Source organism: Oreochromis niloticus, linkage group LG3 (assembly GCF_001858045.2).
Source record: "Oreochromis niloticus isolate F11D_XX linkage group LG3, O_niloticus_UMD_NMBU, whole genome shotgun sequence".
In the NCBI taxonomy this organism is placed as follows: domain Eukaryota; kingdom Metazoa; phylum Chordata; class Actinopteri; order Cichliformes; family Cichlidae; genus Oreochromis; species Oreochromis niloticus.
Genome location: NC_031967.2, coordinates 23891110 through 23914244, shown reverse-complemented (window position 1 = coordinate 23914244; position 23135 = coordinate 23891110). Strand labels below are relative to the sequence as shown.

General features: G+C 43.1%; 1 protein-coding gene across 1 annotated transcript in view; it reads right to left on the bottom strand.

Moving 5' to 3' along the window:
• Positions 1-20488, bottom strand: part of actn3b (actinin alpha 3b) — a 36676-nt gene extending 16188 nt beyond the window's left edge. Inside the window, exons 1-2 of the mRNA XM_003447547.4 lie at positions 20354-20488; positions 407-521 (exon numbers count right to left, since the gene is read on the bottom strand). Of these exons, the coding sequence (XP_003447595.1) occupies positions 407-521; positions 20354-20488 (250 nt within the window). The remainder of the gene's footprint in view (positions 1-406; positions 522-20353) is intronic.
• Between the last annotated feature and the right edge of the window lie 2647 nt (positions 20489-23135).

Genomic DNA, 23135 nt, shown 5'->3' with positions numbered 1-23135 from the left:
TTATTTATTTTTTTAAAAGTCTCCATCTTTGAGATACAGTCAGTCTCTTCTTACTTTCAACTAACTGTTTTAAAACTGATTTTTTTGCTGTTTCACCCAATCTCTGTCATTATGCAAATCAGTACAACATCACTATAGACTGACAGGGATTATAGAAAATTATATATAAAGTGATAATGACTGCTGGATTTTATAGATGGAAGAAGGTACAGGGTGGGAGTGAAACAATGTTTAGGAGTAATCAACATCAAAAAAAAAGAAAAAAAAAGAATAAGTGTCATCAAAATAGCAAAAAGACCTGCTCTTTCTTACCACAAGGACGTGCCAAATCCAAGTATGTTATCTGGTATTATTGAGTTTTTAAATGTGTATACATGCATGGGTGTGCGCTCTTAATGACATCCACCTGATATGACCTCCAGCAGCAGCATGAGTTTGAGGCCATTTCTGAAATCCTCTTCAATGTTCTCAATCTGTGTCCCGGCCTTCCTCAAGTGGGAGTTACACCAAGCTGTGAAGGTCTAAAGGAGAGAAGAGACGGAGGCTCACAGGTCACATGTACCACATATTACACATTTGCATTCACAGACTTGACCTGCCGCGCACACACACACACGTACATCACACAGAGAGCCAGAAACACACGGTTTTACAAACTCACACACACAATGTGATGCTTCCCCTTTGAAACCGGGGTCACAAAATGCTGAGCGAGGCCCAAGCTGTCCTCTTTAATCTGTGACCTTGCTGTGACTGCGGCTGCTGACGGAGTCACACACTGACACTTGTGTCAGTTTGACGGCTGCTTGATCTTAGTTCAATCTGACTTTGGGCTCAGATCGTTTTGATGCATGCTTTTTGAGGCTGTGGAACTTCCCAGATGAATTCATAAGAGGATGAACGACACTCACTGTAATAAACAGGTGTAATCTGCAGGACTAACAGGTGATAATTACCAACAGGTGTTGAGCTTGGTTTAACTAATAATGGATGCATTTCTGGACACTTTTGCATTTTAATTAGGACTCTGCACTTTAGGAAAACATGTGCACACCAAGAAACATACTTACACATGAGAACTCTTAAATATTTATTGATTATTTATTGAACATTTTAATGATTTGTAATGATTCTGTCTTCCAGACACATGATGTCGGATAAAGAGATAACACTAGCCACAAATGTTGCTGATTAGCATGTGTCCCAGGGGTCTGAGGACTATTTAAAGATTCTGGGAGAGACCACGGTGGAAGTTGGGTGGGGGGAGTTGCTGGGGTTGCCAGTGGGCTGCCAGTTGTCAATTAGGAGGTCTATGTTTGCTGCTGGTAGAGGCTGCCATGTTAAGCTGGTGAAGTGAAGCCTTGATAAATAAATAAAACAAAACTTGTGCTGTACTGAATCCTATTTCTGATCGAAGCCTTGCTGCTCAGCGGTCATTTGTTACACATGCAAAAGACTCCTCAGCATCAACACCACATATTTCTTAAGCAGCTGGACATTCAAGTGCAGTAAAGTGAAGTCTGCAGGTCCTCAGGAAGGTACCTGTTATAAAAAAATAAATAAATAAAAAAAGAATCACATTTTACTCGGGCGCTACGTCTTTCAGCAGCTACAAATCACCCGTTTTGGAAACCAAGTTGCTCACTGAGTGATGGTGGCGTGTATAATAGACAGAAATGGCTCTTAAGCACTGAGTGCTTGCCTTCGGGCTGTCTGGAAAACTGCCTAATGGCGTCAGGCGTACGCGCGGGGGACAATTCAGTGCGCCATTCAATCAATCAATCAATCAGCCGCTGAAAGGTATTTCTGAGAGGCTTTCCATGCTGTTTAGCTTAAATCTGAAAAAACCGTGTGTGTGTGTGCGTGCTTGTGTTCAAACTCAGGGGTGTGAGTGTGCGTTAGGGCTTCTGCTGTAGAGCCAAAACTTTGCCAGGGTTTGGAGGATGCGGGGGCGTCGAAGCAGAATAAGTACATGAGCTGAATAACTAACTACAGATGATCGTGTGGGTGGAGTGAGGAGAGACAGAGAGAGATGTATAAATTAGCAACGAAACAGGGTTTGTGCTCAGTAGGTAAGAGCATAAATTTCCCAACACAGCAGAGCACATTAAATAACCCAGGAATCAAAATGCATGTGCCCTTTAAAGTAAGTGGGTGTGTGTTTATGCCTATACGAGCTTCCGGGCCTCGCTCCTGCATCTGCCTGTGTGGACAGAAAAGCAAAGAGGGAAAGTAGCAGAGACACAGATAAGACAGAGAAAGCACGCCAATGTCTGAGTGGAAGAGGAGAAAAAGTAGCAAATCAGAGTGAAGGGAAAGTACAGCATGTGGGGGAGAGTAGACACTGCTTATCTCTGCATGTGCTCTAGAGCTGAAATGATTATCTAATTAGTTGATGGAGTGAAAAATGAATTAACCTGATGACTAATTGAAGCAATTTTTCAAGCAAAGATGCTGCACATTTCCTTGTTCCTGTTTCACAGCTCTAATGATTTTCTGCCCCCCGTTATGTAAATGCAAACTGAATATATTCATCATTTTTTGACATTTTATAGATAAACCGTTACATAAAGAGTTTTCAGGGCTGTTTCTGCTTCACTCTGATTTCCTCTCCTTCCTGGAGGAGACTGGTGATGGGCTGAAACTTTATTATTATAATTAAACCGATGTAATGTAAGCATGTGATGATTTATAATATACTTTCAGTTTGACCGCCTTTATTCTTCAACACAGTCTGAACTCACTTAGTCAGTCTTCACATTTCTTTAAGTAGTCTTCAGGAATAGTTCTGATGATGGGAAAATGATCCCACACTGTATATTACTGAAGTCAGGGCTCTGAGGCCACTCCACAACTCACATTGTTTTTCCATCCAGGTATGCTTTTAATGCAATGGCAGTCTGTTTGTTGAAAAATGAACTGTTTCCAGATGATATTACATGGTGGCTCAAAAACTGGTTGTACTTTCTGTGCTCATGATTCCTCAATTTTGGCAAAATCTCCAACATCAGTGGCTGCAATACAGCCCAAACCATGACAGAGCCTCCACCGTGTTTTACAGGTGACTGCAGATGCTCGATTTTCAGTCCAGTTCTTGTGTAATTTGGCGTACCTCAGTCATCATGTTTCTTAAGAATGGCTTCTTGACAGCCACCCTCCCACTGAGACACTACATGGATTACCTGAAGAGCCAAATGGATCTCCGAGGTCCTGTATCAGATGCTTATTAAGAATATGACTTTCAAATACTGTCCATCTGCTGCAGAGAGCATCTTAGGCCTGAGACGCCTTCTTTTGTCCTCCACTTGTCCAGTTTCCTATTTTTTAAGGAGAGACTGCACACCATGCCAAGGTTTCTGCTAACAGCTCTTTGGGAATCTTTGCTATTTTGCATAAATTCAGCTAAAGAAATGGGAACAAGTTGTGTTTTTACGAGAAGCTGCTAATAACAAATTTCCCAAAGATATAATTTAAAATCAGTTCTTTGCTAAGTTGTCTGTTATGTGTATTCACAACACTGGTTCACCACTAGAAGCCTTTTTTAGGCTTAGGTGATTCATGGGTCATGTATTCATAAAAAAAAAAGCCAGAACATTGTGAGTTCACATGCACGTTTTTGACTTTTATAAAAACTTTTTTGAAGACTATGAAAAAGAACTTTTGATTATGTGATCTTAGGATCAGCGGTCATCAGGGGAAGTACCTTATTTAAATGCAAATTAGAGACTTAGTTTCTTTACATAATATTTCCATTTTAAGCTACTTTAAATGTTTCCCATTACAGTGTTTTGGGTTTTATTGACCAGCTGTTTGTATTTAGTGTTTTGTGCGATCCAGCCTAATTTATAATCCCACAGAAGAAGACTTGTACTTTTGACTAAGTATTTTTATACTCTAGTACAAGTAGTTTTACATTAGAATCACAGTCTTTTGCCAGATTTGGCCATTTGGAAACTAAATTTTTCACACCTGGAAATCAAAAGTGGATTCAATCTGAATTTGAGATTGAAGGTCAAAGAAAAGGAGACTCGTAGACAAAGAAGCAGCAAAGCGGAGGAGCGGAGAGGGGTGACAGGAATGCCCAAGCCCTGCTGTAATTTGATGTAAGGGTCTGGAGGGGAGAAGAGGCCGCCTGTCCAACCAGCAGGTGCTCATCTCCTTTGCCATGCATGACCAAATTTAGACAGACTCCCAATCCAGCACGCACAGACCACCAGGCCAAACTGGAGAGGGGACAAGGAGGTGTGTGAAGGAGAACGGAGGAGGTGGAGGCAGGGAGGTGGGCGTTAGGTGTGGGGGCTAAAATAGGTGGAAAAGGAGGAGAAAGCGCTGTGAAGGGGAGGGGAGGGGCAGGGAGTAAGGGGAGGTGGCGGCTAAATCGGATTGCCATGGGACACCAGTGGACAGCTGAGAAGGCAGGATTCCTGAGGTGAACTGTAAGAGTCCAAGACAGAGAGGAGGAGGAGGAGGAGGAGGAGGGGGGGGGGGGGTGGATTTAAGAAAATGACGAGATATAAAATAATAACTTGAGAAAGTGTAGGAAAGATGAGAGGGGTGATGCTGCGTCTACATCAGAGGGAGAGCTGTTAGAAGCTGAAGTGGCGCTAAGTGAAATTAAGGATTCACTTAACCTGGAGACACAAACACAATCACAGATTCATTAAATCCAAAACGCTGCATGAGCCTCAGATAAAAAAAAACAATTAACTGTGACACATGTGAAACTACAGCTGATACTTTTCTTCGTCTGTACCGCTTCATTATTTCACCCCACCCGCCAGCCGGCCCCTCCTCAGTCTGCTGTAACGCCTGCGGTGGTCGTCAAAGTCCGCCGGCATGAAGTCACCCTCCATCCCAGCACCCTCCCCCTCCCCTCTGCTGCCTCCTCTCCTCTTTCTTCTGTCTGTCTGCACCTGTTGGTCCGTCCTGGCTCAGCTCAGCTGGACCTTTTTACAGGTCCTTGTAAAATGAGGTCACAGTGTAGCCCAGCTGAATGCCCGTCATAACTACGTCCCCCCAGGAGACCCAGGGCCGCAGACCCCCCACCCTCCAAATACATCTGACACACACACACACACACACACACGTTCCCACACATTCTTCCTCCATCTGAACGGGCTCCTGATAATGTCAGCTTCCCAGGCTGTTCGTCACAGAGCTGATGCAACCGCAAGCTCTTTAAGGCTCCTGAAAAGAACGCACATGCTAGCAGAAGATGCAGATGAATTACTTTGTTGGAGGGATAAGCACGACTAATGTTGACTAGACGATTAAAGGCTCATCAGCAAGCGGCAGAATAACCTCTGATTGGAGTAAATATTCATACTTTCTGACTACACAATGCCCGTCAGCTGCTAAGATGTTAGGAGCTAGCTGCCACTAGCTGGAGCTCTAGCTCCAGCAGATGACAGCATGACCGCTAACCAGAGATGCCCAGACCTCCTGCTCCACAGACACCTCCTCGAAGATGTACTCTCTCCAGAGTGTCCTGTCTCCTTCCAGTAGGACATGGATGAACACCTCACTTTGGAGGAAGCTTCATCATTATCAGACGCACGAACCACCTCAGCTGGCTCCTTCCAAGTTAGAGGAGTAGCGGCTCCCCTCTGAGCCCTGCCTGCTACTCTTTATATGAAGCTCATTTCTGCATCATTCTTTCACATATTAACCCTCGTGATCTTGGCCATAGGTGGGGGTAGGAACTCACACCAACGATGGTCATGTTTCATTAAAAAAGGCATGAATTTAAAAATGTTAACAAGTCGACTGATTGATTATAATTTGAAGAATAAGTGCCGAAGTGCAAAAATATCCTCTTTTTTCCCCAGACACTAGATGTTGCCGCCACCTTAAACATCATCTTCCAGCTGCGAACCCTTTTTGCAATTATGAAAAATGTCGGCTAACGATTATAAAACTCCTGTTTAAAATGAAGGATTATTTGAATGTCGATATCTCAAACGTTACGAGATGCTTTTAGTAATGCTTCTTTTAATGAGGTTACATTTAAGAAAAGCCTTCCATCATAAAGTGAGTGCTGCATGACACGGCGGCCGTGAAGTGGGATTATATTGAGTTTACCTCCCGCATAAATCTCAGCGCCCTGTGTGCACAAAATGGCCTTCCACAGCTGACCCACACACACACACACACACACGCACACACACACACACACACACACACACACACAGTCAGCTGTAGTTGACTTGGTGATTAGCCCAGACTGAGTGCTGCTCCACATATATCAAGCCTGTCTTTGCACTCTCATAGCTCCATTTCTCTGCCTCAGCCTCTCCTAAGGAAATCTAAATAGGTAAATAATAGATAAATAAATAAATAAAAATCACTTCTAATAAGATGCATAATTACATAAACCTTCAGGACAAGCTCAGCTTACACCTCACCTCTTTGCACCATTGTGTCGCTGGCTGCAGGCCTTTTTTTCCCCCCCCCAAAGAGTGCTTAGATTTAATTACAAAAGTCTACAGTAGCTGATTTCAATAATTAGTGCCTTCGATCACATGAGGCTGATCTAATTACAGAAATATGTTTGTCTGGAATAAAAATGTGCACAGTGATGTGGCTTACAGGGAACACTGCCAGCACAGATCATCTCTGCATGGCTTTATGTGCCAGTCTCAAGATTTGGTGCGTTTTAATCTGCTGATTGTGGAGGGAAATTATGAGGTCTGTGATGCGGAGCAGAATTAAAAACAACAAGCAGAGCTTTAGAAAAACAAATTGGCAGCACTTTGTGGTAGAAAAGCTGTTAAATCGATTCTAAACCATTTTCGGAAGTCTCTGTTATTGTTGGTAAGTGCTGCGTTTTAGAGCATCACTTAGCGAGGCCGTGATGGAGTAAGACAGGACGCTTTCACTGCTGCGCTCCACTCTAAGCCCCTAACCTCATTCTTTCAACTTTCGTTAGTTTAAATAAAGAATAATAGTGAGGATGCACAGAAAAGTATTCTTTTTCATTCTCTGGCATTTGTCCTGTGGTTTGTAACTAAAGTGTTTTGAGCCCAACTCTATGAAGTCAGAGTTCTCCATAGAACAGAAAGCAAAGGGTTTGTTGAAAATCTATAACCTGTCAGCATGTTGTGACTGAAGTGGAGCCTCCGCGCTGGATTTTAGGATGTAGGCTTATGAGTGGAGCCAATCACAGGTCTTTTCCAACCAGATCAGGTGAGTGGTCCATGTGAGGTAAGATAAAAATCTGTTCATGTGGTTTGAAAGGAAAGAGCCAGTCTTCCCACAGTACACCTGCATGTGCCCAGCCTTAGTTTAACCCACGTATTTATGTCTGTGCCACTTTAAAAATAGCCTGCCTGCAGGGCTGACATTTGGGACCCCATTCACACCTGTCCACTACAGCTACCTTTGGTCACACTGTTCAGCACTCACATACAAACCAGTGACAGCTCACTCACACTCACATGCATGAAAACACTGCGCTCTTTTATTTACGAGGTATTTATGCTTGTGATGCAGGGCTAAGATTAAATCCATACTGAAAATATATTCAGAGGAAGACAATAAAAATAATGTATATACTGCTGTGAGCACTGAAAATGGAATTTTCGCTCTGAAAAACTACCAAAAGCCATAAATCTATTTATAGCCATGTCGATTTTGAACCGCGAGCACGTCAGTCCACCTGTCGGGCAGCAATGACTGTTTGCACAGAGAACAGCAGATGCACCCTTTCCCCCTCTGCAATCAAAAGCCACAGCTTCCAGTGTCAACAAACCACAGGTCAGTACTTATTAAAAACACACACAGACAGAGACACAGGCCCCTGAACTGCTCCTGCTCATTTCATTCACTGCGTTTTTAAGCTATAACAATCCGTCTCATCATCAGACCACCGGATTGGTCTAAGTTTTTGGTTTCATTTACATATAATGCATCAATAAAATATTCTGTGAGGTTTGCTTCCTGTTGACACAAGCTGCTGTGATTTAACTACACTGACAGAGAGAGCAGGAAATGTCACAGGCGGTGTTTCTGTGTCACTGTATGGCCAAAGTGCACAGCCTGCTCTCTGTGAACACTGCTGAGCTCTCCTCTCAACCTCCTCACAGCCGTATAAACTCAAACGCATCAAACTCATCTACCAAAAAAGAAAAACCCAAATAAATAAACCTCTTGCATCGACGCCACTGTTCACGTTTGTAAAATACTTTGGAGAGCTGCTGACATGATGACATTTCCAGGATTTGCACATGAAAACACTGAGGGCGCTTATGTAAGTGCTCAATCACGACACTTCTGACAGGCTGGAACAGCCGCGGTTGAGCCATATGAGCTCTGAGTGGACAAACAACACTCCCATCAAGGCTTGTCATCTCAAACAATAAAGAAGAAAATCACAGCACTTCTGAAACTACGACTGTTGTGTGTGAGAGAGAGGCAAACTCAAATCCACACTAATAAAACGGTGTTCAGCTGTCAGCTACACCTAATGGAGAGAATTAGAAACATCTTTTCCGTTCAGCCTCTTAATGGTGAAACTAGAGCTTAACAATAAGGAACTATATTTTCAGCTATGTGTGGATTTTTTCCTGTCTGACATCACTTTCCTCACATCAGAGCTCTCTAGTAAACAACAACCGCACCGAGTTCCTCCAGAGGTTTTAAGAGTCGATAAAGTGACAGGACCGAAGTGGAGAAAGCTAACAGTTACAACACACAACAGGTGTCACCAATATTTAGGAACCCCCCCACCCGCCCCCCTTACAGTCTTTAAATACACCCCACCCCTCAAAAAGAGATCCGGAGCCCTGAACTTCGGTGCCACGGGGATGATTTGGGAAAATGACGTAATGTATCCTAAACACACCTCTAAGAAGCCAGCTGACCACTGCTGTGCCACACGCTTAGATTAGATTTCAAATAAAAACATATCACACAAAATTCAGTTCATATCTGTTAAGAAAAAGCAAAAACATGAGCTGATCAAAGCAAATAAAAGAAAGAAAATGAAAGAAAAAGCTGGATGAAACAGTTAGCTGGCACCAGCTGAATTTGAAAGAAAGGACTGCATAAAGCAACACAGACTCAGCCAACAGTGACTCATATTTGGGAAAAAGCAAATGAAAATTCATATTTTTCCAGCTTGAACTGGCTAAGCAGTTACTGGATGGATGGATATCAGCCAGTGTCAGGTAACAGTACTGGACGAGCAGTTCTAAGTTGCCTTTTCGGTCTGAACCAGTCCCTGGCATGAATTTATCAGCTTCTTCTCTGTGAAGGATTAACAGGCTAATACCCAGAGACCCTGCTGACAACAAGGCCTGCGCTGGCCTCCAATGCAACACCGGTGTGTCCCAACCTGTGGATTTATGCCTGCGCTTAGAGGATAAAAAGGGACTAGGACGCCTCGTCCAGTCAGTGTGTGTGAATGTGTGTGCAAGGTGCCAGATGCCAGTGAGATACGCTGGGTGCACGTGGGACTTTAACAGGTGAGTGAACAGGTGGGGAAAGACAACAGCACTCCACCCATCATGGTAACGTTTAAAGATTTAAGGATGAGTTGTGTATGGACATATTGGATAAGCGGCATCATCTGCTGCATTTTGATTGGATTCAGAGCACGTAAGTTTGCCACCTTACAGTGATTGGCAGTCTCGCTTCCAGATCAGGTACTCCATTTATTGTCTGTCCATGTCTTAACACCACCCAAGGGACAGGATGGCTAACCTGGTTTAGTCAATCACTCGCTCTGACACAACCATCTGTCTGAGTTGTCATATTAATTGCTTCGACTCCGTGAGGAGGAGGAGGGGAAACATCGTGTCCTTCCCGGCTCCATTATGCTGCCTCACATTGTGTTCCACTGCCGCGTGGCTCCAGGTTGCTGCACCACCAGAATGATGATGCCAGCCACAAATGCCAGCCAGAATTTAACAGCGTACCCTTACCAGCACAGTCTATGCACGAGTGTACGATGTGAACTGGAAATGCTGGCAGCAGCACAGATGCACGTTTTTCAAAAATGTTGGTTTAATGTAAAAAAGACAAAAGAAGAGAAAGGACAGAAAAGTGAACGCAATTATTTAGAGGACAGATTCTTGGCATTTTCCTGAGTTGCACGTCATCTTGGTTCACTTTGCAGTGTCGTCGGGGACAGATGATTTAAAGTTGTCTGGTAGCTTTTTTTGTGATTCATGCTTTTATATAAGCTCCTCTGTCTGTCACAAAGTAACTCAGCCGCAACAATGCGATACAATTATCAACAGGCTGATGTCAGCTATCATCATTATCAACAGATTGTCCTGACAGGTTGAATAACCAGATCAAATGATCGAGGGTAAAGTTAACCAACTTGCAGTGCAGAAGAAGAAACTTGCAGAGAGCAGGGGAAACCTAATCAGAGAGGTAACAAAATCAACAGACAATAATAATGATGCCCACACAGATGGAACTACACTGAAGTAAACATATAGAATCCAAAAGTACCTCTTTGGGCCTTTTAAGGGACATTTTCTCCTCAATGACAGAGATATCACATATATTGTACATCATATGATTGTCTTGCAATGTTGCAGGAACATTAGAGACAGATGCATGAAAGATGGATGGAGAACTTCTGGTCTGAAATATGAAAATGTAAAGTGCCTTCAAAACCCACCTAAACGCCAGCAGAGGGCAGGTTGTCTGGTTGTAAATGTAAATCTATGAGAAAATTACACTTACACATCAAATTAATTAATTAAGTAAAACTTATAGACCTCAGACTGTGAGTCATGTGACCTCAAACATGATTTATAGTGGCTAGTTGGGATTTCACAATAAGAGACATTTAGTAGTCGGTGCCAAGTACCATGTTTCTCACAAAATGGTTGCTAATTAACAAGGTATAAAATATATACAAAGTAGGAATGTCACCAGAACCGATACTTACGGTACTTGTTTTTCTTTGGTAACATAGCCGTTGGCAGCGTATGTACCGAAGTGGTCTTCCAGACCTGAAGGGGGCGGTATAAAGCTGTGTGTGTTCTAGTCTACCCTTACATGCTGAACAAGAAGAAAAAGAAGGACGCCCACATCATGGGGTGATAATTTCCAAATTGCAATATCCAAACTATGTTTTCGGTTTTTCAGACCAAGGGAGGAAATCCTTCCAATTTAGCAAAGCAGCTAAAAGGCCAACATTCAGATATGTTTAAATAATAGTAAGCTTCACTTCATATTTAGAAAGATACAAAGTGTCATCCTTCTCATTTTATCCTGAAATGCACATTAATGTTAGGTTTGAGACAGCTGCATTACTGATGTGAAGTCAGCTTTGACCCTCAGGGTGAAATGTTTACAATAAATGCTAATGCTAACATTAGCGGGCTACTCGGCAAAGATCCTAACGTTTTATTGTTTATTGTCAATAAAAATATAATGTTGATAAGGAACATTTATTAAAGGGATTTTTTTGTCTAAGTACACATTTTGTTTCATCTTTCTTTAATTTCATTTTAAATTAGGAACAAGCTAATTCTATAGATATTAGCACCAAATATTAAATCTTTGGGATTCATTACAACCCCAACACAACATTAGCCTCTACAAACGTTTCAGCATGTGGCACGCTGGTTGATTTCTGAAGGGCAAAGCTGTCTCAAACAGAAAAGTAACGTGTGTTTCAGCATAACACAAAGTACTTCCATATCCAGCTATCGATAATATGGGGCAAAGCTATCTCAGTGGCTTTGCTAGTCACCGTCTTCCACATGTAGTTTTTCCTTGTACTTGTGTGGGTGCCCTTCAGCATGTAAGGACACACAAGAATACTTGTAGTGGCGTGTTGTCTCCACAGTACCACCGTGTTTTCAGGATTTTGGCATCAAAGAGTAGAAGTATTGGCTCTGGTGACGTCCCTAGTGGCTATACCCATCTTCTACATACAATCTGTGGTATTTGGCTCTAAACCAACTGTGGCACGCTAACGAGTCAGAGATTACAAAAAGCAATTAAATGACAACCATCCAATATTTGTTGAGTAATTTCATCCAAAACTACAAACTCACAGTGCAAACAAAAGGACTTGATTAATCCTTTGGTTGCCATGAATTTCAGTGTGAACTTTCAATAACACAAAAGCCAGCCAGCAGTCTTGTAAAGCTCTCTTTATATTGCCAGCTATGTGGAAGCCAGCTGTATTTTTGCAATTTCTGATGTACTGCTTTGTTTAATTACTTGAAAAACTACCAATCAAAGTGAAAAGTTATTTTTTCACAGTGCTGTTACTTTAAATTGTCAGCTGGGGTGTATATAATAACCCTTATTTTCAGCTGGCACTGCAGCACACACACACACACACACACACACACACACACACTCGCACTATCCTTATCTCGCATTGTTCACTCTATTACAGCTTTCAGCCTCTTTCTTGTTACATGAGTGAGCAGATGAATGGACTGCGTGATTGATGGTGGAGAATAAAGGTGAGTGTACAGGTTCACGGTTGGCGGCGGCGGCATGTCGACTCTTTTGTCGTTTAATGAGCTCTGGACTCGAAGACTGACGGTGGGGGAGATAAATTGGTGTAAGTGGTTGCGGAGGATTTATGACGGTGCGCCTGTGACTGAGGATGGGGGGTGATGGTGGCGGGGGGTTGTTTCTAATTTCAGTAGGCAAGTTCTTTCTCTGTAATAAGAGGCAAAACTCTCCAGGCAGATCTGGGGTCAGCTAATTCCATCTTAGCAGAAACCTCGACCGTGAAAAAAAACCCGGTGTGTGAAAATGATCCGAGGCTGCCTCTAGTAGATGCGCCCCAGCTACAATTCTCAGCATTCATTTAGCCAAAAGAGCAAGTCACAGATGACCTTGTGATTTTGACTTCGGCCTCCATTAGAGAACCACAAAAAGGCTATTGAATCCTCGGGTCAGGCGATCCCACAACTCTGGTTTCATTTTGTTATTTGCGGGTTGTGAAGCTAAAGCCAGAATGAGCACACATGACGGCTGCTTCGTCATTCCTCAGTTTGCGTCCATGTGGCGAGCTCAGACTAAAGCAATCGTTGGAGCAAGCATGATAAAAAGCCCACATCTGTTTCAGAAGGACACACGAGGTAAAATTAGTCAAATAAAAATGAAATTTTCTTGCTATTCAATTATTCTTTTAGATATTTCCTTTAAATATGACCTGCTAGAACTGCCCTCGACATTAACCATTAATAAAGACGCCTTTTTAATAGGAACGCCTGTAAGTCATTTTGCATTGTTGGGTCTCACTTCATGAAGCCTGACATGAACATAGAACCTGGAGGCTGCTGCGGTGCAACACTCGACGTATAAGCTCGTCTAAAGTAAATAATTCTGTTATTTTGCTTTGGTTTCTGGTATTTGAAACTGGAGCTGCCTCCACAGAATAGCGTACAGCTTTTAAAGCCATTATAAAGCACATAATGATATCCCTGTGACCTCAGTCCTATCATGAGGCACAGACTCACCATCTCATCCTCTGCGGCCTATAAATATCTAGTGCATGCAGCAAGCACTCGGCCCTAACATTATGAGCTTAGCTCACTTTTTATAAAGACAGGTTCAGGTGTCTCATTCGTCTCATTACTACATGAAAACTCAATAGCATACACACTGCCTGGACCTGAGGTGACATTTTGCAGGTGTTTGGCCATCTGTCCTCTATGTGTGTTTAGTTACCGAGGGGCACGGCGCTTGGCGGGCCTTCTGTTGTCCTCTCTCATGCAGGGTTTCTCTGTTTTCAACACCAGGAATGAGCCTGAGGAGAACTAACAGCTGAAACTGGGAGGTGTGAAACTCAAACATACCTGCGTGCTGCTTTAGCTCAGTTTGTTTGCACGCATGCACAGAACTGCAAGGCAGCAGCGCCGTGGTCACTCTGGCAGTTTTCATCTACTATTTTAAACCCTTTTATTCCATTTATTCCATACAGGCTGTGATTAGATCAAGATGGTGTCTCTCACAGCTCATCAATCACCATTTCTTTTGCTGCGTGGACTCTGACGCTGCGCCATGCTCGTATCATGTATCTGCTTTTAACATTTCAACACTCCACAACAAGTTTCTGCCTTCAGACTGTTTCATTCCTCGCAAGAACTCAAAACATGGATTGCATACAGTGCATACAGTGTAACACCATGAAGAAGTAGCCTTCCACACACACGCACACACACATATAAGAGATACACTCCTCAGCCATTCCCACAGCCTCCTCGGGCTCCTGCGCCTGCACTAAAGCAGTTTATAGAAGCCTCCCTACATGGACACAGCTTCTGGAATAGCAACTGCTATCTGATCTGACTGCGGGCTCTCTCACCTCTCCGCTTACGTCGAGCTCTCATACAGATGCACAAAAACAGATACGGTATAACTGGACACAATCCGCAATTTAAGAGTAAAACTGAAAAAGTTCTGCAAAGTTTGCAGGGCAATTCTCTTGTTTTAAGAAATGTCTTATTTAGGGATGAATACAGATGCTGCTGAGACTGAACAAAGGGCTTTATTGTGATTAAATGTTGTAGAAGCAGCAAATAAGTTTCAGATGGCATCCCTGTCAATTTTTCTTTGGCTGCAAGCACCAAAAAGTCTCCTCTGAGCTCCTAAATAAGTGCAAGCTCCACAGGTCTGGGGAATTAAAACACACTGCGATCACATTAGCGGTGTTACTGTTCCTTCACATGTCACATGACTGAGTGAATTATGGGAGGGGAACGTAAGAAGCCTCTTCTCTCAGATGCATCTTGGGATTGGATAGAGAAGCACAGGCGGTGAGCAGGGATGAGTGAAGGGGGCCTGATGAGCCAAATTACAAATCAGATCTGCAATAAAGATGCAAATTATGATAAAGTGGAGCAGATGAGGTCTCTAGAAAGACTCTCTGCTCCATTCTGTTACCTTTTTTCATCAACTCACTTGATGATATATGATGCGAATGCTTCGATGATGCTGTGATTTGAGTCTGCTCTGTTGAGTTTAACGATGAGCATCGAGGTAACAGACAGCAGCCAGGCTGCTGAAGCATTAAAAAGTTGATAAGTAGCTTTTATGTGGAGCTGTGCTGCAGCACTGGTGACATTTAAGGCAACAATTTATGTCGCTCATCTTTGGAGATTCATTTTTATAACATAAATGTCCGTCCGCATGATGCTTTTTCAAATCGTTGTCTCTGAGGAGGTCCGCTGCTTTAGCGCCGTGTCTGAGCGTCAGGTATGAGTTATCAACGACCCTGGTCTGCCTGCCACGCTGGTGATCACTCGTTAAAATGTAATAAAATGAGATTAGACAAGAATAGACTGGATTATTCAGCCTGCTAAGATCTCTCCTCGCCCACACAGAAGGACTTTACATTAGGCTGAGTGGGTAAATATCACATTACTCAGTCTAACTTTATAACAGTTGGCTCTGATGGTGGACGCTGTTTGGACCACTTCATTTTGCACCGTGTGAAAGAAAATGTAACACAACAGGAAAGCAGAGAGAAAACAAATGTTTTACTGCAAATCTTAGAAGCAGAGTTGATAATTATGATATTGCACCATATTGTGAGAGAGTGTGTGTGTGTGTGTGTATTTTTATATTGTTATTGATATATAGTTTGGATCTGTGCTGCTAAACAATTTCTCATTGTTTCTGCAACAATGACAATAAAGATGTTAAATAAAGATCTGATCTTAGAATTATGATGAGGACAACTTAATGTGAGATGACTGGACAAACTCAATGCTGCTGTAGAAAATGAAAATAAACACTATGATATGCTAGGCTATGATAGGCTTCCACTTAATAATAGAATTTTACTTTAAAACATGTCTACAGGTTGTTGTTGTGTTTTTACAAAGGCCTCGATGTGCGTGGGGGAACTGATTAAATTTAGCCCAAACTGTTTGCAGATTTCTCTTTTTCTAACATGTTGTGAGATTTAGTGTGAGTGTTTGATTTGTGAAAAAGGTTTTTCTATATGACCATTTTCCTTTTCTAATTATGCTTCTGTTTCCAGGACAATGTGATGTGTTGTGTTGGCGTGGAGATGACACAGATACCTGTATTTTGCTCCTGATTGGGTCTCATCATGCAGAACTTGTCCTTCCCTGATACTTCACCGAACACCCATTCATTAGATCTCGATTAAAATAGTGTGTTAGTGTAATTCAATTGTATTACTGTAGCACTTGATCACAGCAGTTGCCTCATGGTGCTTGATACTCTAAGGTAAAGACTCTACAATAATAGAGAAAACCCAACAATCAGATGATGAGAAAGCACTTGGCGACAGTGGGAAGGAAAAACCCCCTTTTAAAGGAAGAAACCTCCAGCAGAGCCAGGCTCAGGGAGGGGCGGGGCCATCTGCTGAGACTGGTTAGGGGCGAGGGAAAATACTGAAAAAGGGGAAAAACCATGGAGTCACTGTCTATAACAGGGGTAGGGAACTCCAGGCCTCGAGAGCTGGTGTCCTGCAGGTTTTAGACGTGTCCTTGATCCAACACAGCTGATTTAAATGGCTAAATGACCTCCTCAACATGTGTTGAAGTTCTCCAGAGGCCTGATAATGACCTAATCATTTGATTCAGGTGTGTTGACCCAGGGTGAGATCTAAAACCTGCAGCACACCGTCTCTTGAGGCCTGGTCTATAAACTTACCAGCTACTGATCCTAAAAAAAATAGCAACTTAATGTGAAGACACAGCTCGACTTGGCACCGCTCTTATCTGTGATTGGTCGATACCGGATGTTACTGTCGCCTAAACTATCGACCTGTCTTTAGTACGTCTGCACAGACAGTTTTGTGTTGGCGTATGGAAGCTAGGCTGAAACTAGCTATCGGTTTAAGCCACCTCTCCTATATCACCAACAGTGTGTCAGTGTGGGTAAAAATAAATGATTATTATTCTTTTTAAAGACTTTTGAACTTGCCCAGTCTAATTTCTTCCGTGTGTACGTATACTGAGCTTTTATTGCTAACAGGTCAGCTAAGCACACGGCTGCTGCTAACCTCATGTAATGGATATTTTTAGATTACTGCTAACATGAACGTCACCAGGCAGCTTTACTTAGTGAATTAGCAGCTGAACTCTTTAACAATGTGAAACAGAAGATGACTTAAGTCATAGCGCTGAATCTCTATTCATTTATTTTTTTTTTTAGCATAATGACATTTTCTACTTTTTAGTTATCTCAGTGCTGCGTGCCAACAGAAGGATCTACTGCACAGGAGGACGAAAGCATCGCCTTTTCAAATAAAAAGCCATTCCATGTGTTCTTGTGAGCGCAGTCTTCTGCAGCCCTCTGCAGTGAGAGTAAATCTTTAAACAGATATTGATTGCGCCTACAGCAATCACTTCTTTTTGCAGATGCGGTGGAGCTGGACCCGTCAGCCCATCATCTGTTTGAGGCAGACATCAATAAAGCTCTGAAAGCCCACGAAAAGAACTTCTGGCTCTAACCGGACCGGTTTCCTCCATCCGCTTGGATCAGCCCGACAACCTGGCCCTCCTTATTTCCAGGATTACAGTTGCTTTGAGGAGAGAAGCTCGCCAAGATGAGATGCAGCCAGATCTCATCACTCCGGCCTTTCATATCTCATATTTCCTTCCGACAGCTTTCCCCTAGATGCAATATCTAACACAATTTTTGCCAGCTCCTATTAAATCAAATGCCTCGTCCAAATCAAGTCATGAATCACTTAGTTAGCAAAGAAGGAGCCATGCTCTATGATAAATATAAACCAGTGTCAGCATGTACACTTCAGACACACACACACACACCATTTCTCATGTGTGGTATCAGATTCGGCATCACTGTGTGTTGACAAACATTTTACAACTGCAGCAAGTGGTGAGCAGCTTTTTCCACTGAAATTTCAGGGACAGAGGAGACAACAGGTGCGTCGAGGCTTCCCTTTCATATTCACGGCACTGCAGAATGAAGCGCCGGCTATATTTATGGGCTGATATCAGCTCCTTAAGCTAGATTTTACATGCCAAGGAGAGCAGTGGAGTACCATGACCGGCTCCCTGGGGAGGATGAGGGGTGAAGACTAAAGACTTGCTGGGCTGTAGAGGTTTATTCGAGGCCTGTTTTATGACCCTGAGCGTAAAAGGCTGGTGGTCTGCATGAGACGAAGTAAGAAAGGCAACATTTTTAATCAGTTTAAAAAAAAAAAGAAAAAAAAAAAAGGCGCAATCACAAGAGATGTGCAAATATTTCAAGAACAGTGGTGAGGGAAGTTTTCAGAGAAAAGACGCGGCGATAAAGAGAAAGTAAGCGGGGGAGGGGGGCAAGTTGGAGCCAAGCAAGTTAAGAAGTATTTTTAGGAAGACGGTTATTTGTGGGTCTGTGAAACCAACCCGGGGTGTATACTTAACAGCCTTGCCATCCATCTCTCTCTCTCTCCTTCCTGCTACCATCTGTTGAGGTCTCTCAGCCTGTCACTGCGCTTCAGCTCTGGGAGACATTTTTCATTGACGGAGTAATTCTGCAGATTCACGGCAGCTGATGCCGTAAAATGTGCCCGTTTCACTGATCTATACGCAGATTAGGTGCTGGTTACAGGTTAGATTAGCTTACGTCTTTGAGTACAGTAGGATATGGAAGCAAGCACGGTCCCTACACTACAATAACTGTCAGAGATGAGACTAGGAGCACGCGATTCCTAAAAAAAATATTAGACATATTTCACAAAGGTGATTTTTCTTTTTGCTCTCTTCGGCTCATCTGAACACAAACGGCAGCTGGAAGTTATGCTGAACTTTTCGAAGGTTTTATTGCTGATTTAAACCTCATTTGTCCAAACGTATCATCTTTAGAGTACAGTCATGTGCCATTTCTGCATTAGCTGAAGCCAAAGTCTCAGCTTTTATTTTTCTTGTGCCAAACTGTACAGCAACACAAGAAAACCTCTAAAAAATGTGAAACCTTATAACATCAACTGTATCACATTTTATGAGTTTCTTTTGACTATATTAAAACCTGTCTTTGTTTAAAAGGCTGTGAGCAATAAATTGTAGAAAAAAAGCCAAATGTAGCTAAAAATGATACAAATTAAAACTATTATGCACATTTATATTTACTCTCTTTTGTTTAGATTCAATAAAAACTCAAGCTTAAAATTTGCTGGCAATTATTTCTGGTTTTACAGGATTAACATCTCTATGAAATCATGTTAACTATCACTAAATGACTTGTTAGGCGTGAATGTATCCTTGCTCCCTTTGCATTTCTGACATGCCAACTAGGAAGAGAAGGCTAATGACTTTGAGTCAGGTGTGGCAAACAGCTGAAACTTCCTGTTTAATTTGAATATGTTTTGGTAGCTCTCTTTCATTATGTGAAACAGAAATCTTCCTGAAGGCTATTTCCAGCCCGGGCTTCCTGGTAGGTGAAGGCTGTGGTCATCCAACATGGCGACCAATTACCAACCCTTAGAATCAAAAATACCAAACATTATATTCAGTTCAATCGCAGTGGGTCATTTGTGTGCAAGGTGAACACCTCAAAGACAAAAGTGTAGCTCATTAACCTTTGCCGGTGTTGTTTTTGTCCCAGTGTGCCGTGGCAGACATCACCTGTGTCACTTGACTTTTGCTCCAGCAGCTCATTAAACACACCTGTCATGCTCTTTCTCTATGCGACCTTAAAGGTTGGCCTAACCCCACCCCACCCCGACTCTCGTTCAGTATGGCTTTCAAAGTAAGATTAAAGACATAATTTAAGAGTTGGTGCTTTACTTTTTAAGTGATAAAATGTAATATTCCTCAGTAACATGATAAGAGGCTGTTTTAATAGGAAGTTGTGGTATAGATAATTAAAAAAGAAAAAACAGACCGAGGCATACTTATATTGGTCTAAAGTAGCTTAACAAATGGTATAATTATTGTGAGTATTTTCCCTCTGCTTTTACGCCATCCTCTGCATCCTGTGCGCTGTTTCTAATTATCTGCAGGTTGGCTTAATGTCCTTATATCCCTATAAACTCGCGTGTACTTTAAAAGTTAAGTAAAAAACGCAGGCAAAGTAAGAAAACAAAAACCTTCGGGAGGTGGTAATATATTTAGACAGTCTGCAAGGCAATCAGGGGTAACTGAAAGACAACACTGAGAAAGTTCCACAGCCTAAAATATCTGCCCACACAGCTTCAAGCGGGACTGAAGTGCCAGGTGTGAGGCCAGCGAAGGCGCAGTTTCATAATAGACTTCACACAATTAGACCAACACCTCTGACTCCCAAATTAATTTCAGTCTGCCTTGCTAACGTGTTAAATGCATTTTTTCTTTTTAAAAAAGCGCCGCTCACTGACTTGAACTTGAGGTTCGATCTGTGCGTAATTACGCACGTCGGCACAAGCGCTACTCGAGACTGCTTTATCCAAACCTACCTTCCGCTGCTGCTTCTCCCAGGCGGGGTCCAGCAGCAGATCCCTGTCCCAGTCCTCCTCCTGGGTCATGTACGTGTCTTCATGTTGGATCGTGTAGGAGTTGGTGTATGTTATTTGGGTTTCGACAGCTGTCATGGTTCCGCCTCAGTCAGGACTTTACGCGTCCCCCTCAGCTTATTGGTAAGAAAAAGTAATAATCAGCAATAGAAACGACGAAGATGCCGTGAGGCCAAACAACCTCCCTGAGACTTAGACGTCTCGCTTTCGTGGGGGGAGAGAGAGAGTTAGGGGCTGCAGAGACCAGACTCCACTGGTGCGAGGTGCCTGTGCGGAGGTGGTGCTCCCACTACCAGAAGACCCTCCTGGCCGGTGCTCCTTTCCTGGTCAAAAGTGGCACACGTGACCGCACACCAATAAGTATGGGAACCGACAGCTTGGGTATCAGGTTCTGGGCCTAAAAAGGTGTGAAAGGCGGGGTGGTCTCCCGCGGGTAGGGATGAGGGGGCTCGTGAGTGGTGTGGAGGTATGTCAATTACGCCTCCTCTCAGCAGAGAAGTTTTTATGGCCTGTGCAATGCACCTGTTGCTGTTAATGATCCTCAGTGGCAAAGCCAGGCCTCTGTGCTTTCAGCCTACATACAAATTTAAACAAATGAATCACGTATTCATAAAAAAACAAACCCCACATGAGTCAATAAAATTAAGACAACCATTTAAGAGATTTTGACAACTTCTCCCCTCTGACTCCAGCTTAATCTAACCCCAGGCAAAGCAGCTCCTCCCTGCACTGCTCTCACTGGCAGCAGCTCACACCATCTTATTCCTTGCTCTAAAATTAGGCTGCAGGTAAAATGCATAGTTCCTGCTGTCATAAACTACACAGCAAAGGTCCAAACACCATTGGAGAGGTACTGGAATAAAACAAACCTTGCAAATAAAAACAAACTCAGGCAAATTATATGAGAAACAAAAAGAGAATTTATTCATGATTTTTGTTCATGCAGACTGAAAAAAATACCTCAACATCTTAAGAAATACAGACTAAAAGGCATAAATATATGCACACACAACCATACAGTATAATTGTCTTCATATCAGGATTTGTCATTCACAGTAAACATGTTGACGCAAACGTTTGATCCGACATTCACGGTGTAAAAATCCCCTCATCGTTCAGCGTTGTGCTGGATTCGATTTCTTTGAAAAAGGAGCAGATCCCGATTGCTCTCCTCTTGAGATGACACATTGTTCTGTCACCCCTGACGTCTTTGGAAACTAGAACGATTAATATTGTAATTAATTGAGGCGTTTCGTTTAACTACACTAAGCTTGGTCCATTAACCTACTTGAAGAAGCTTAGCTACTGCGCGACTATTTGTGGTTACAATTAGGTTTGTGACTGAGCAGCCGCTGAGCCGAGGGAACTGAAATGGCTAAACATAATGCCACCGCGGGACTGCTGACAATGAAATGGTCTGTGGAGAGGGAGGAAAAAAAGACGGGCTTGGCCTCAGGTGGCCTGTAATCATATAAGGGCAGAAGGGTGGACAAAATAACATAAATGCCTTTCACTCTAATGCCAGCCAACACACTATTACTGCAGTTATGATGGGAAAAAACCTCATAACTGCAGTGATTTTTGTATTGAGCTGCACTGCATCCTGCTGGCGTTCACATGCTGTCTGCCCCCCTCTATACGAGGTAACGTGTGAGATAAGACACTCCTGATGCCTTTATCTGAAGAGAGGATAAGCATCATTAGAAGTGTGATTCTGTAATTCACATCTGTGCTAGATGACCTAGAAAAATCACGTTAATGAAACCTGCTTCAACTGAAAAAGGCAATACGGTCTACAGTGTGAGGGCTGGGCTCAAACCTAAGCCGGAGTGGGTTCTGTTCCCGATGTACATCTCTGCCGGTGTCTGCTGTACCCTGTGGGATCCCATGAAAAAAACAACACAATACACAAATATATATATATAAGTGTGTGTCTGTGTGTGTGCAGGGTATCTCAGTTCTTCAGCTGTCCAAACCACAGAAGGCAGGGGGAGTTTGGGTGAGGAAGTGGAAGTAGAGAGGAGGCTGCAGCTCTGTCTGTCGGTGAATTCAGAGCAAGAGAGGGTGCGCGGGGGGGGGGGGGGGGGGGGGGGGGGGGGGGGTCGGGGGTGTTTAAGAGATGTGTGGCTGCATTCACCCAAGCACGGGAAGCCTAGACTCACAAGCACCAGAAGAAGCCTTTTTAGTGAGGAGCCGGCAGAGTTGGAGGGGAGGGGTGAGGTGGCTGGAGGGGGAAAAAAACTGGAGCACCGTGTGCCCTGATCATGGAGGCTGAGGAGGGGTTTCATCAGCTGCACTGCTTAAAGGACCAGTGTGTAGGATTTACTCGTGGAAACAGAATACAGTACTCAGTTCAATTTTATTGATATAGCGCCAAATCACAACAGCAGTCACCTCTAGGTGCTTTATATTGGAAGGCAAAGACCCTACATTAACAGATGATCAGACGACCCTCTTTGAGCAAGCACTTGGCGACAGTGGGAAGGAAAAACTCCCTTTTAACAGGAAGAAACCTCCAGCAGGACCATGCTCAGGGAGGGGGGGCATCTCCTGTGACTATATTCATAGTTGTGTTTGTTTTCATTAGTGTAAAGAGCCCTTCATATTTTCTCTAGTCTGTGCTACGCTGAGGTCTGCAGACTCACAACTTCACGCCGCAGTCGTGTGCTGTTGCCATGGCAGCCTGGTTGTAAATGTGTGCAGCATTTAGTGACACAGGCTACCC